A 15,059-nucleotide genomic window follows, 5' to 3' on the forward strand; every position below is an offset into this window, starting at 1 on the left:
ATATCACAGCGGGATCCAGATCGCTGCTGCGTGTCAAACACAACGAGATCGCTATCCAGGACGCTGCAACGTCACGGATCATCGTCGTTCTCGCTGCAAAGTCGCTTAGTGTGAAGGTACCCTTAAGAGAAAATGGCACCCTATAAAGTGAATCTACTGGGCTTCCTGCCAGAACATTGTACCATTGAATGTATTGCTGAGACATTGGGTGCCATTGGTTGCTCTTCATCAGTTCATCACTGTAGGTGCTCAGTAAAGGAAAAATGATTTTCAATGACAGTTGTCAGATTGCTGAGTTACAGAAATGATCAAACTGATTTGCTGGTCCAGTAGCCATGCAAGAAGTCACCAGACAAGATCCCTGAGAACCACCTCTAACCTGCCGGCATCCCTGGTGTGTCTTCTGTTCAGTAAACTCGGCATGAGTCACCCCACAATAATGATTTTCTGCCGGGCCTACAAACCCGAAAAAGCGACCAGGATTCCAACAGGTTGAAAGTGGTTCACTGGGCTACCACCTGCCATACACGGATTGCTGACATAGATGCTGGACCAGGATCCTTCTAATCGTTGCTCTCATCTCTACTGAGTAAAGACCCATATACAACGTAGACAACCGCTGGCTGAAGTCTAACAGATGATAAGGATCCGGCATGTCTGATTTCAGACTGTTGATCATTTTCTTCCCGGCGAGATAGACTGCCACCAGAAACGTTTTGTAGAGGCTCTCTTGTAGAAAACACTTGGAGGTATTGATAGAGTTTCGGGTCAGGAGAGTTGGCTGCTGGCCGAACCATCATTCGACCAACAGATATTTACTTATTTTGTGGCCCCTTATAATCAGGGAACAGGATACATATCACTAAGCAAAAGATCCAATACAGATAGTAAGATGCTAGTGTTTAATTTTTCACTGCCGTTCCCTATTGACATGCATTTTTGGAGGAATTGACGAGATAACAGAAAACAGGAAAACAATAGTAGGAAAACGACATGTATTTTATAAGAAAGGAAAATCAAAGCATTTGCGCGTCAATATTTGTAGAGATTTAGTTTCTTGTATATCTGTTGCAGCATTGACTTTGGCTCCTGCGAACCTAAAAGAAGAAGAGCAATAAATGAATAATTCTTAGGTCACAAATGGTCATGAAGTTATCTGGTGTTATCCTACTGCATCCATCGCACTGACAGCTGAGATAAGCTTTTCCTAGGCAGTAATAAGAGGCAATAGCCAGGTTTAATAAATTACATCTGCTGTCCCATACCCCATGAGAAAATTGTATTTTCCAAAGAAGACTGGGGGAACTTACAGATTTCTTGCTCAGAAAATGGTTTGCCACTTATTAAACCTATTTAGTGATTGGAGTGATTGAGTAAATATCTTTTCAACACCAGCACTATTCATTTTTACTAAATTACCATAATTATTTTTTAAGTTCACCGTGAACAGTCTTATTCTGCTTCATGCTCAAGTAATGCTCTTAAAGGGAATCTTTCAGCAGATTTTTGCTACGTCATTCGAGAGCAGCACACTGTAAGGAATTTGAGCCTGATTCTAGCGATGTGTCACTTACTGGGGCCGTGTTTTGCTGTTTCAATAAAATCAGTGTGTTATCAGCAGATTATAACTACAGGAATAGGTGTCTCGTGCCTCCTGGTCCAACCACGCCCCCAGCACTGATTGGCAGCGTTCTGTCAATATGCAGTGTACATAGAAAGCAGCCAATCAGTGGTGTGGGCGGGATTATACAGAGCTCAGCAGTTAGAGAAGTGGCAGATCTGCAGCAGAGAAAACAGGGATTGAATCAAAATGACAGCAAGCAGCCCAGTAAGTGATACATCGCTGGAATCAGGGACTCTACCCCTACATTATGCTATGTTCAGATTACATAGCAAAAACCTGGTGACAGATTCCCTTTAATATTGGAATCAATGAAGATTTGTTTTTCCTTATGGTGATCATGGAGAAAAAGAGACCCCACAACAAGATGCAAAATAGGCTCTCCTCCTTGTGCCATTACTTCTCTGCACTTTTTTGCTGGATGTGAGGGCATCATTACCCACAAGTTACTTCCCCCTTCAAGTTGCCATTTTTAGTTTAGAAGGAAACTTTGCAGATTCACATGGCCCATAGAAAAATGAAGGAGAAGGCTATCCTATGCTGTGCCCCTTTTCTCATTCGACCAATAGCAGCTGCATAGGTTTCCTGCAAGTTATTTACGAACACATGGCTATGCCTGCTGACACCAGAAATCCATTTTTATGTCCGGAAATTGAAATACTGGTGTATGAGCTATAGGGGGTAATAGGTAGCAATCTCACTTTTTCACTGGTGCCAGAAGTTGGCCAAAGGCCTATCTGCAACGTTAGGTAACATCGGTAGCATAAATAGCACATGCTTAGTTATAAACATTCATATAGGTAACTTAGGGAGGTTTTAGTCCTGCCCAGGTACCGCCTGTCCTCACATCAAACTGTCCATTTGTGTACGGGGTTTGTGTAAACTCCAACCTTTTTGGTCTGGGAATGTGCAAATTTGGTGGGATTGTTTCTGAAAAATTAAGATAGTCCTGGTAAAGTCAGGACAGATGGCACATGACCATGTGGCAGGTGGGGTCTTCTGGTAGTGATTGTGCATTCGAGTAGCTTCTCTGGCATGGAATCCTATATAATCCTCATCCAGCACATAGGTAAGGAAAAGACACAGCGGATTCTAGTCCAGGCAATGCTCTGTGAGCTCAAAAGACGCACCTGAGTCTAGTCCAGGCAATGCTAGGGATTTCATGAAACCCCTACATGTGATGCGGTCGTCGAACAGCCGCAAGACATGCAGCCGCGGGGACTCAAACAGATTTTTCGAGCACGCCGAAGTCACTCGGTTAGCACCCGAGCATGCTCAGATAGCGCCTTATAAGATCATGTTCACATATCACTAGTGGACATACCATTGGTGCAACTTGTGCAGCCGGGCAGGTGCCCAAGATCTACGGGCGTCCCACTTCCACCTCAATAGCAGGAATTGAGCAATATGATGAACTATTAGACTACAAGGGGCCCATATATCGTTCTTGCCCAGGGTCCCCCTTCTCTCGGTGTCTGCCAGTGCACGCATATACTGTATAAACGATATTAATTCCTCCGACCTACGTACCTAGTACGCCTTTGTGTATTTCATTCGTCCAGGTGACATGTCCTAATACAGGAAAATCTTCTTCCATTTCTCGCCCATCTCTTCTGCCATCTACAGAGAAAATGGATTATTACAGATTATGTGTAGAATATGGGTTAGATGTAAAACATAGTGTGTAATAAGGGCAGGGACAAGGGGGTCCTCATTTCAGGAGGGGGCACAAATTTGTTTAAAACACCACTCCAGTGATTCTGTTTTTCACCGTTGCAGTGGTGCTTTAAATATATAGGTCTCCTGTCCCCTGTCTTATACTCGCCCTCCGGCATCTTCCCCATTTTTCGGTGCCGATCCGGTCCAGCGGCGCCATCTTGTGACAGTGGCTTCTGACTGGCCAGAAGTCAGAAGCTACATCGCAATCTCTCAATGCAAGTCTGAAAGCCAGAACGTGGCCAGATCGAGACTCTCATAGACTTCCATTGATTAGTGACCCCCGACGCGCTCCAGCAAACACTGGTCACAAACTGTAGGAGACGGACTGGAGCTGCGGCAATACAAGGGGAAGACGCCAGAAGATGAGTTTGAGGGTAGGGGCAGGGGACATAGATTAGAAGCACCACTCCAGTGGTAAAATAAAAAAAAAATGCTGGAGTGGTGCTTTACACGCAAACAAATGATGGCTTGTTGCTGCTTAACGCTTCTATAAGGTACCAGACCAGGCAGGAATGCAGGTCACAGCCTCGTGGATGACAGCGGCTGTAGCACTCTGGTTAGAAGTTAGGCTGCTGTCTGTGCCCTGCGCTGCACTGCCACATGCATTGCTGGAATTGAAGCAGCGGTTTGCACATTAGTAAGAGATTAAAGGTAAAGCAGCAGCATTTGTAATTTGTGAAAGAAAGTATAAGCTCCTTTGGATCTGACAAACAGTCATAAACATGGAGAGTCAGGCAGCACATCTTGTGCAATGAATATTTTATGAAGACTGGTGAATAAAAGGTTCACTCCAATTTTGGGGGGTGTGCCATTTGGGAGGGGAGAAATAATAGCCAAAGCACTAAAGAAGCCCTCCTCCCATCAAAGTTTTTATCCTCAATATATTGCAATCATCACATTATATAGCACTGTGTACTTACAACTGCTCGTTTTTCCTTTCTACCCAGTAATTTTTCTCTTTTTCCATTAGGTCTACGTCATCACGTGATTAAAAGCTGACTAACTGAATCCTTCTAAGCTCTATACAGAAACAGGAGGTTAATTTTCCCTGTATGAGTCATGAGTCACTGCAGAAGTCCCTGGTAGAGGGGAAGAGGAAGCAGCTGGGTCAGGAGATGAAGAGGGGAATGATTTTTTTTCTGGCAAAAGAGACTTTCTGCTTCTACAGAGAGCAAATAAAAGAGAAGAATTATATGGGTAGAAAGGCAAAATGAGCAATTGTAAGTACACAGTGCTGTATAATATGTTGACTGTGATATATTAAGAGGATTAAAATGTTGATAGGAGGAGGAGGAGGGCTTTTTTAAAAGGGTATTCTGATTTCAATAAATTATCACCTATCCATAGGTCCATTGATAGGTTATTATTACTTCAATAATGGTGCAGGGACCCCAGAAGCGAGCTGAGTACAGCGCTCCGCTTTCTCTGGACGTTTCATGGAGATTGGGTGGAGTCACGGTCAATCATGAACACTCTCACTCCATGCTGATGGGGAACAAAGGTGCCCCGTTCTGACAATAAGTTTTGGTCTCGGCAGTTGAGCTTTCATCTACTCCATCCTGTACCAGAATACCCCTTTATTGGTGAACTTATGGCCCTACCAGATTACAAGTCAGCGATTCCGCCTCGACAAGTGGCAACAGCATGTACAGGGGGGAAGGATCTGTGGGAATGGCTGCCACTTTGTCTGTGTGAACTGCCGTATAGACAAGCCTAGTTCTACTGAATCCTAAGGTAGCCAACGTGTCCATACATATAATAACAATAATGAAAAATGAAGGAAATAAACAATATCTCTAATTTATTGTCACTTCAACCAATATTAAAATTAAAGGCTGACTCACGCTTTCCTTTGAGATACAGTGTAGATTGCGGACCCCAATTTCTAGTTAAAACCTGGACATAGGAATAGAATGATAGACTAAGATGCTAATCTCCACACACACAAACATCTAATAAGTCCATTCATGAACCATCCAACTTTCTTACCTTTGTGCCTCCACTACTGTCGGCTACGAGGGCGATCAGGAACATGGCAGATATCCAGGCAATCGCCTTTTGTGTGCACTACGAAAAATAAAATGTGAATATGAAAATAAACGTTATCATCAGTGACGATGGTCTAATTTTCTTGAAGTATCCTCACCATTGTTCTAGTTATTTATCTAAGGTAGCTTTGTCCTTTCATGAAGACGCAATTATGTATTTTGCAGTCCCGATCCTTTTATGTAAGAAAATCAGCGGTATTCAGTTTGTAGTTGTGGCTCTTATGGTCTAGGGACCTTACCCTTGTTTAGTTTCTGCACATGTATTTATACAGTACAAATTGGACTATAAACACGTCACGGTACATTCGAAAGGTCTTAACACCCCCTAGGCCTAATTAGTTTAACACAGAACATCCTGATGCAATTGCGTGTTCCTCTATTATCATTAATTGTGGCCGTGACAGGCGCTTTCCAGTGTAATGCCATTCTGGCGTCAGTTGCTTCATTGGTTCCTCTTATCCACTATGGACTACAGTAAATCTTAAGCTCAAAATACTGTAATTATAATATTCTATGGTTTAAAGGGAACTTGCCACAAGTTTTTGGGTCAATGCCCATTACTTTTAAAATCATGTAAATGGGGTTCCTACAACCCATTTATATCCTCATAGATGTCCCTGTATACCCCTGAAAAAGTGTTTTATACATGTACAGCTCTGCATGGAAGTTGCTAGGTCTGGTAAAATGGGCGAGTCCAGATTGTGATCAGATCCACCCCGGTTCCTTCAAACATCACCTCTTCTATCTTGATGGAAGGGGATGACGGCTCTTCATCATCCCCTCGGCTTTCGAAGTCTTACTATGGCACATTGGAATCAGAGATCAGCAGAACAAACTCATGTAATATGCAGGTGACACGCTGGCTACACTTGTACATCACCAGGAGCCCAATTACATGATTTTCCTTTGTAGGAACCCAATTTACATGATTTTAAAGGTTATTGGCATGGTTTATAAGCTATAAAACTAGTGAGAGGTTCCCTTTAAAGCCACAAAGAGTGCTGAATTTACTTGTTAATACTTTGTGGTCGGCATTGACAAAATGCTACAGGCAATTGGTCAGGATCTGGTTGACCCATTCCAACAGGCCATTGGACTGTGGACGGTAGGCCGAAGAGAAATCCAGAGTGACATTCAACAACTTACAGGTTGCCCTCCAGAAGCGAGATGTAAACTGGATGCTTCTATCAGAGACTATATGGAAAGGTAAACCATGGAGATGGAAAATATATAGTATGAACGTTTCAGCAAGCATTGGAGCAGACGGGAGACAGGACAGTTGTGTGAAATGGGCCATCTTGGAAAAGCAATCCACAACTACACAGATGACGGAACATTCGGCTGATACTGAAATCGATAAATAAATCCATCACGCTGTGCTGCCATGAAGCAGGAGGTACAGGAAGCGGAAGTAGCCGACCGGCCGGGAGCTGCTTCGGAGCCTTTTTCTGGGCACAAGAGGGAGAGGCTGAGAAGAAATCCACAATATACCATGTGCAAGGTCAGCCACCAATAATGCCTGGGAATGAAGAGAGCCATTTTCTTCTGTCCAGCACATCCAGCTAGTTACGACGAGTGACCCCAGTGAAGAACCTGGTCCAGCAGCGAAAGTCTTTCCAGGTGGAAAGGAGACAGGTCTAGTGGAGTGACCGTAAGCATCTTGGAGAGTTCAATGATGCTCTGAGGTTACTCTTTCTGGTCAGAAGATAGAAAAGACCTGGAGAGTGCATCAGCTTTGATGTTCTTGTTGGCCGTCCAAAAGTGGAGAACGAAATCAGATTCAGGCACTGTGCGGACTGCAAATAGGCCAAGTTCTGTATAGATAATCACAGGATGAACTGCTAGAAAGTAGCAAGCGCCACTCCTCCAAAAACAGTTTTATCGCGAAGAGTTCTCGATTGCCTATCGAGCAGTTGTGTCCTGGAGCAAAGAAGGTCTTAGAGAAAGCAATGCAGGTTACCATCCGGCCGGATGGAGACTTCTGAGTGAGAATGGCTCAAGCACCTTAGGAAGAGGCATCCACCTCCAGAAAGAATTGATGGTGCAGCATTGAGGCAGAGGCTAAGGCCTTCTTTAAGGAGACAAAGGTGCTATTAGCCTCAGGATTCCACATCCTAGGATTAGCACCCTTACGGGCAAGGACAGAGATTGGAGCAGTCTGAGAGGAGAAGTGCGGTATGAACTGGTGTTAGGAAGCGCTGGATCATCTTCAGACTGTCAAGGTGAGGCAACTTCAGGACAGCAGATACCTTCTCGCTATCCATTTTCAGACCGTTCTCAGAGATGATATACCCAAGAAACAAAAGAGAGATCTGCTCGAAGATGCACTTCTCATACTTGGCGTATAGATGGTTCTTCCTTAATCTCTGCAGAACCTGATGAACATCACTCTTGTGTATAGGCAGATAGGGAGAAAACACCAAGATGTCATTCAGATAAACTTCTACACATGTGTCGAGGAGGTCCCAGAAAATGTCATTCACCAGTTGTTGGAAGACTGCTAGGGCATTACAGGACCCAAATGACATTACACAATACTCATAATGCCATCGCGGGTGTTAAAAATCATCTTCCATTTGTCTCCCTGATGAATTTGAACCAGGTTATACACCCCCTTGCAGGTTAAGTTTTGTGAAGATTCTGAAACTCTTAAGATGATCAAAAAGCTCAGAGATAAGAGGCAGAGGATATTTAATCTTGATTGCTATTTGGTCGAGTCCCCTATAATTGATACAGGGTCGAAGTGAGACGTTCTTTTTCTTCACAAAGATCCTGTAGATGTTGGATTGGGATTTTGTATAGCTTCTTAATGGTCTGTTGGATGAGATTACCTGCAGAACCAGAGGCCAGGTAGGCCGACTCAACAATTGTGCCACAGGAAATGGATACTGACAGTATCAGCAATGGAGAGGGATGATTCTAGCCCAGGGTGGCCTCTCCAAGAAACTCTAGGCTTTAGTGTTTCCCGGTTTCTTTTGGCAGGAGTGGAGTACATGCTCAGGACTGCCACAATAGAAGCTTCACTTGGCAGGATGGGGCTCCAAATAATGATTGGCCATCGTAACCTGGTCAATTTGCATGGTCTCTGGGGAGGATGCCGAGTCTAAGGCTTGCTGTAAGATCGGCTTTTGAAAGGTAGGAGACAGGCACACAGGTCTTCTCTCACTGGTCACCTCCTTGGAACACTCCTGAAACCTGATGTCGATCCGGGTTGCAAGAGACACAAGGTTATCCATTGAAGTGGGAATATCGTGACCGGCCAGCTCATCCTTGATTCTCCTGGAAATACCATCCCAAAATGCGGCCACCCACGCCTCATTATTCCAGACAAGCTTGGAGGAAAAGGTACGGAATCGGACAGCGCACTGGCCCACTGTGAAGTTTCCTTGGCGCAGTCTGAGAAGAGGAGATGCTCATGAAATAGTGCGGCCAGGCTCATCAAAGACTTTACGGAAGACTTCTAGAAAAGGCTGGAGGTTCGAAAGAAGCGGATCCCTTCTCTCCCATAGAGGATTGAGCCACGCCATATTTTCACCAGTGAGATGGGACATGATGAAAACTACTTTGGCCAAATCCAAGGTGACCTGATGAGCCAAGATTTCAGGCGTACATTGATTGATGAACCCTCAACATAGGGTAGGGTCACGGACATAGTGTGGATGAATGACAGATGGGGTCCGGATTTGTGAACATAGCTCGCAGGGTGAAAAATTTGCGGCCATGGTTGCTGCAGCTTGGGGAGGTACGGATGTTGCCGGAGTTGTCAGTGTATCAAGGCGGATGGTCACAGTATGCAAGTGTAACACCCCAGGTAACTGGTTGTTACAGTGGTATTCCTTTCCTCATGGGGAGAGTGATACCATGCTTAGAAGCGAGGAAGGATCCCTCTATCAATTATTCAGCACATGCAACAATGTTCTGACTCGGGGGAGCTCTGAACCCAGTTTCAGGGGAGCTTCCCTAGATATAGATATATATTCTGGTCTGGAGGAGGAGTTAGTCAGTCTGTCAGAGACAGAGATTGTGAGAGTAGAGTGAAGAGTGAGGAAGGAAAGCTGGGACCGTGCAGACAGAGAGTTCTGCAGCTCCTGGGAAGAGCAAAGAGAGCAGAGCAAATTGTAAAGAGACTGAGAGAGAAGAGAAGTAAAGGAGAGTGAAGGGCTGGAGGGAAGCTGCAACTGAACTTCCTCCATGCTGAATCGCAGAATACTGGTAGCCGGCAGACCGAGGTTATGGGGGTAACTTTATACCCCACGGCAGAAACCGGCAGACAGAAGGATTTCAAGTCACCTGTCTTACTGTTCCTGTTCTTACTGAACCTGTTCCTACTAAACTGGGAGCCCAGGGGACCCAGCTTCACCTGTGGGAACCCATACCATCCCTGCTGTCATAACATCACCCCAGTGGACCCCTTTAAGCAGCGTCAGTCCACCCTGACCGAATACCACAGGTGGCATCATGAACATTTCTTATTTCACAAACCCCTTTAAAGACCTTTCCTTTAACATGGGCGCCCAGGGCCACGGACCGGGTCACCGCCACCGTGACACATCCCTTTAAGTACCGGACCCGGTACCGAGTACCCCACGGCAATGGCGGGCGTTCCATTTTTGGTGTCACGAACAGGATGGACAGATCCAGCAAACTGGGTCCTGTGCGCCTAAGAGACTGAGCTTTATTGTGAGAATATTGAATTGCTAATTGCCGCCAAAACTGCCGCCATTACAGCTCTGAGGAGCGCAGGAGAAGAAAAGTGTGCCATCGTGGGCAGAGACAAGCTGCATGGCGCGAAAGTCATGAACGCCCCCTTCAAATGTTGTTATACCACAAGGACATGTCCATCTGCAATGGAGGTTCGCCTCCTGATTTGTTATGGCGGGAACCAAAAGAAGATGAAGCCCTGCCCACGGAAAACAGAGCAGGAACAGTGCGTGTGCGCAGCCAGGGACCCGGAGGAAAAGATGGTGACCGGTGGCCACCCAGAGGGTGGAGAAGCAGCCGAGGACTGTCCGGATGATGGGAGGAGGACCCGGACCTACCAACACTTGTGGATCCGGAACTCCTGGGAGCGCAAGTGGAGGAGCTGAGCTGCCAGCTCCTAAGCACGGAGCAGACTGCGGTAAAGAAATGGAAGTCGGCCCTGCGCAGGAAGACCACACTGGAAGAGCCGTGGCCTGTCCTGCGACCAGCGTCCACAGCCTCAGCAGCAGAGCAGATCGGCACTAGAGGGATCACATCTGAAGCAGGTTTGGAGAACGACCCTGCCCCGGTGACCGCCCCCACTCCTGCGACTGCTACTGCCACAGCTACTGACCCTGCTCCAGTGACTGACCTTACTATGGCCACTGACAGTACCGCTCTGCAGGCCGAAAAGACACTCATAGGTCCGCTCCAAACACCATCAGCCCCCCGACCTGGTTGGGATCATTACAACGTTTCCTGGGACAAGGTATCTGGTGTAGAGGGACACATGAAAGCTCTGTTGAAACCCATAGGCACATCACTGGAGGTGAGCTCAGAGGGGGGTCGTATTTCAGTGGGACAATCCGGGGCAGACCTGATCGGGTTCCCTGGGGAGGCCCAACCAGGAAGGTCACATATAGAAGTCCTCAGCTGAGAGGAATATGGCCAGCGCCTAGAAATAAGACTGAATCCCAAGATGAGAGAGGGTAGTGCAGTGCCCCAGAGACCTGGTCGTTGCAGTAACATCACTCCGCCGCTAAGGGGAGTGATGGTACATCTGATGGCACTGAAGGAGTTCACCTGACCAGGTATCACAGACACCAATACACTTCATAGTCTGGCCTCCAGGGGGAGCTAAGGGCGCTATGTATTAGGCCACTCCTCACAATCTGGTAAAACTGGGGGTTGGATAGGAAGTTAGGAAGAAGCTGACTGGGTTGGAACCAGGCAACATCCTGTGGCAGAGGGTGTTGCAGGGGAAGATTCAGGGGGGTCCCTGTCAGGGGTGGGATCCTGACAGAGGCCTAGCGAACAGGAAAGAACGTTAAGGAACCGCGCCTGCACTACATCGCGGCGGTATCTCAAGAAAGGACAAGAAGCGAGGTTTATTGTGGAGAGTGAGCAGGGGCTGGCTGGCACTTTTCAGCCTGGGGGGCAATCACAAGGCAGTGGCCCTCGAGTTGCGGTGGCCCTCCTTTTCCCTGCTTACCTCTGACCATTGCATTAAAGCAGCAGACATAACAGGCTTTAAAAACAGGCTGGTACAGAGATATGGGAACAGAACTGAGCTTGCTGCATAGATATGGGAGCAGAACCGAGCTTACTACAGAGATATGGGAGCAGAACCGAGCTTACTACAGATATATGGGAGCAGAACCGAGCTTACTACAGAGATATTGGAGCAGAACAGAGCTTCCTATAGAGATATAGGAGCAGAACAGAGCTTACTGCAGAGATATGGGAGCAGAACGGAGCTTACTACAGACATATGGGAGCAGAACGGAGCTTACTACAGACATATGGGCGCAGAACGGAGCTTACTACAGAGCAGTATAATATAGTAAAATATATAGATGAATTAGAAATGGCGACACACGCAAACGTCATCTGCATTAGTAATACATGCACCATTACATAATTAGTTGTAGGCTGGGTTCACAAGAGTGAAGTTTACATTCTGTATACGCACCACAACCTCCAGCCTCGCGGAGGGTATCCCTCCTGTAAACCCAGCCTGACGGGGACAACCCCTTATAAATGGAAGTGTGCTCCTCTAAACCATGCAATCACTGCCAATCCTCCAACCGTAAGTGGTGAATTTCCAGAGCTGGGAAATGGAATTTCAATATTAGAACACGTCAACTTTGGTTCCCGTCCCTCCTCAAGGAAGTAAGGCAGACAGGTGTGATAAGACTATTAGAAAAACTACTGCCACACACACGGCAGTACATACTGGCAGAAGTGTGAGGGCATTAGTGCCTGTGTATGGACATGTCAGAGGCTATTGAGAAGAAAGCTTGGTCCCTCTTAGCTTCTGGCAATGTTTTACCTCAGCTCACATTTGGGCCATACACCATTGTAAAACAGGTAGACACATTTACCCACTGACCCTACTATTCATAAGGAACTGCTGTCTACCCCTTAGTTGCCCACTGTATATAGTCAGTGTGGGGATGTGGGCTACAGAACAACACAGGGCGAAGACACTGCTACCTGAACCCTTCAGCTGCCCCACAATATGCAGGGAGAAAAACCAGTACAAAGTATGGCAGCCTCCCTGCAGAGCTGTCCAGGGCCGGACTGGGACAAAAAAGGAGCAATGCCACACAAACCCCACCAGCCCACAGACTATAAAGGTATCTTCACACTCAGCAACTTTACAACGATAACGCTAGCGATCTGTGACGTTGCAGCGTCCTGGATAGCGATCTCGTCGTGTTTGACACGCAGCAGCGATCTGGATCCTGCTGTGATATCGCTGGTCGGAGCTAGAAGTCCAGAACTTTATTTGGTCGTCAGGTCGGCGTGTATCGTCGTGTTTGACAGCAAAAGCAACGATGCCAGCGATGTTTTACATGGAGCTAACGACCTGTGAGAACGATAAATGAGTCGCCGTTACGTCACAGGATCGCTCCTGCATCGTTCTGGAGCTGCTGTGTTTGACGTCTCTACAGCGACCTAAACAGCGACGCTGCAGCGATCGGCTCGTTGTCTATATCGCTGCAGCGTCGCTGAGTGTGACGGTACCTTAACACTCCCCCCACACCCGATCAGTGGATTTTCCTATACTGTGTTGTGCCCTTCAACGCTCCTCTTAAAGGCGTTATTTGAAGAGCTATGTGTGAATGTCGCCACAGTGCCCACGATTGATCGCTTCTTTAGAGCGCCGGTTCTCGAGATCATGGGGGTCCCAGCGGTCGGACCCCAGCAACTACAAAGTTCTCGGGAAAGGGGATTACTTGGTATAATCCATTTAAATGTGTTTTCCAATATATATATATTTTATTTTCCCATAGTATTCCTGAAAATAATAAACCAATATTAACCCTCCCAAAGACCAATGTCGCCTATCCGAGAACAGGACAGGAACAGGATTGGCAGGAGGAATGGTACTGTGCAGTGTATATATACAGGACAGGAGGAGGGTACTGTGCAGTGTATATACAGGAGGAGTGGTACTGTGCAGTGTATATATACAGGACAGGAGGAGTGGTACTGTGCAGTGTATATACAGGAGTGGTACTGTGCAGTGTATATATACAGGAGGAGTGGTACTGTGCAGTGTATATATACAGGAGGAGTGGTACTGTGCAGTGTATATATACAGGAGGAGTGGTACTGTGCAGTGTATATATACAGGAGGAGTGGTACTGTGCAGTGTATATATACAGGACAGGAGGAGTGGTACTGTGCAGTGTATATATACAGGACAGGAGGAGTGGTACTGTGCAGTGTATATATACAGGACAGGTGGAGGGTACTGTGCAGTGTATATACAGGAGGAGTGGTACTGTGCAGTGTATATATACAGGAGGAGTGGTACTGTGCAGTGTATATATACAGGAGGAGTGGTACTGTGCAGTGTATATATACAGGACAGGAGGAATGGTACTGTGCAGTGTATATATACAGGACAGGAGGAGTGGTACTGTGCAGTGTATATATACAGGAGGAGTGGTACTGTGCAGTGTATATATACAGGACAGGAGGAATGGTACTGTGCAGTGTATATATACAGGACAGGAGGAGTGGTACTGTGCAGTGTATATATACAGGACAGGTGGAGGGTACTGTGCAGTGTATATACAGGAGGAGTGGTACTGTGCAGTGTATATATACAGGAGGAGTGGTACTGTGCAGTGTATATATACAGGACAGGTGGAATGGTACTGTGCAGTGTATATATACACAGGAGGAGTGGTACTGTGCAGTGTACATATACAGGACAGGAGGAATGGTACTGTGCAGTGTATATATACAGGACAGGTGGAGGGTACTGTGCAGTGTATATACAGGAGGAGTGGTACTGTGCAGTGTATATATACACGAGGAGTGGTACTGTGCAGTGTATATATACAGGACAGGAGGAATGGTACTGTGCAGTGTATATATACAGGACAGGTGGAGTGGTACTGTGCAGTGTATATATACAGGACAGGAGGAGTGGTACTGTGCGGTGTATATATACAGGAGGAGTGGTACTGTGCGGTGTATATATACAGGACAGGAGGAGTGGTACTGTGCAGTGTATATACACAGATACTTAGATTTACACCACGCAAGCAATATACATATATATATATATAACTGAGCAGCACCAAATATTTAAGGGCTTGTCCACTACTGGGACAACCCCTAAATGTTCGGCCCCGATAAATTAATAAAGCCTATACTCACCTCCTGTGCCGCGCCGTTCCCACAGTGGCTGTGATGTGGTGTTATGACATGTGATGCCCGGAACCAATCAGTGCTGGTGTCACTGTCTCAATCTTCGCACAAACTGAACATGAAGAGGACGTCCGGGATCAAGCAGCTCATCCTGCACTTCCTCTTCATGTTCAGTTTGTCTGAAGGCAGAGACAGTGACACCAGCGCTGATTGGTTCCAGGCAACATGTGGCATAACACCACATAACAGCCACTGTGGGAACGGCGCGGCACGGCAGGTGAGTATAGGCTTTATTAATGTATCGGGGCCGAACATTCAGT

General features: G+C 46.5%; 1 protein-coding gene across 1 annotated transcript; it reads right to left on the reverse strand.

The window, feature by feature from the left end:
• Window positions 1–888: 888 nt before the first annotated feature.
• On the reverse strand, window positions 889–14,825 carry LOC143809586 (spexin prohormone 2-like). The gene is made up of 5 exons (XM_077292629.1): window positions 14,749–14,825; window positions 5,330–5,407; window positions 5,185–5,236; window positions 3,152–3,241; window positions 889–1,097 (listed from the first exon to the last, which is right to left on the reverse strand). Exons 2-5 carry the CDS (start codon window positions 5,372–5,374, stop codon window positions 1,033–1,035), a joined length of 252 nt encoding a protein of 83 aa, XP_077148744.1. The 5' UTR covers window positions 5,375–5,407; window positions 14,749–14,825; the 3' UTR covers window positions 889–1,032.
• Between the last annotated feature and the right edge of the window lie 234 nt (window positions 14,826–15,059).

The sequence above is a fragment of the Ranitomeya variabilis genome, chromosome 2 (genome assembly GCF_051348905.1).
Source record: "Ranitomeya variabilis isolate aRanVar5 chromosome 2, aRanVar5.hap1, whole genome shotgun sequence".
Taxonomy (NCBI): domain Eukaryota; kingdom Metazoa; phylum Chordata; class Amphibia; order Anura; family Dendrobatidae; genus Ranitomeya; species Ranitomeya variabilis.

Excerpts from the sequence above, each read along its gene's own strand:
- LOC143809586 (XM_077292629.1), bottom strand. The coding sequence starts at position 5,374 with ATGTTCCTGATCGCCCTCGTAGCCGACAGTAGTGGAGGCACAAAG. Across the intron at positions 5,237-5,329 it reads ACAGTAGTGGAGGCACAAAG|GTTTTAACTAGAAATTGGGG; the intron begins GTAAGAAAGTTG and ends TCCTATGTCCAG. Across the intron at positions 1,098-3,151 it reads AATACACAAAGGCGTACTAG|GTTCGCAGGAGCCAAAGTCA; the intron begins GTACGTAGGTCG and ends TTCTTCTTTTAG.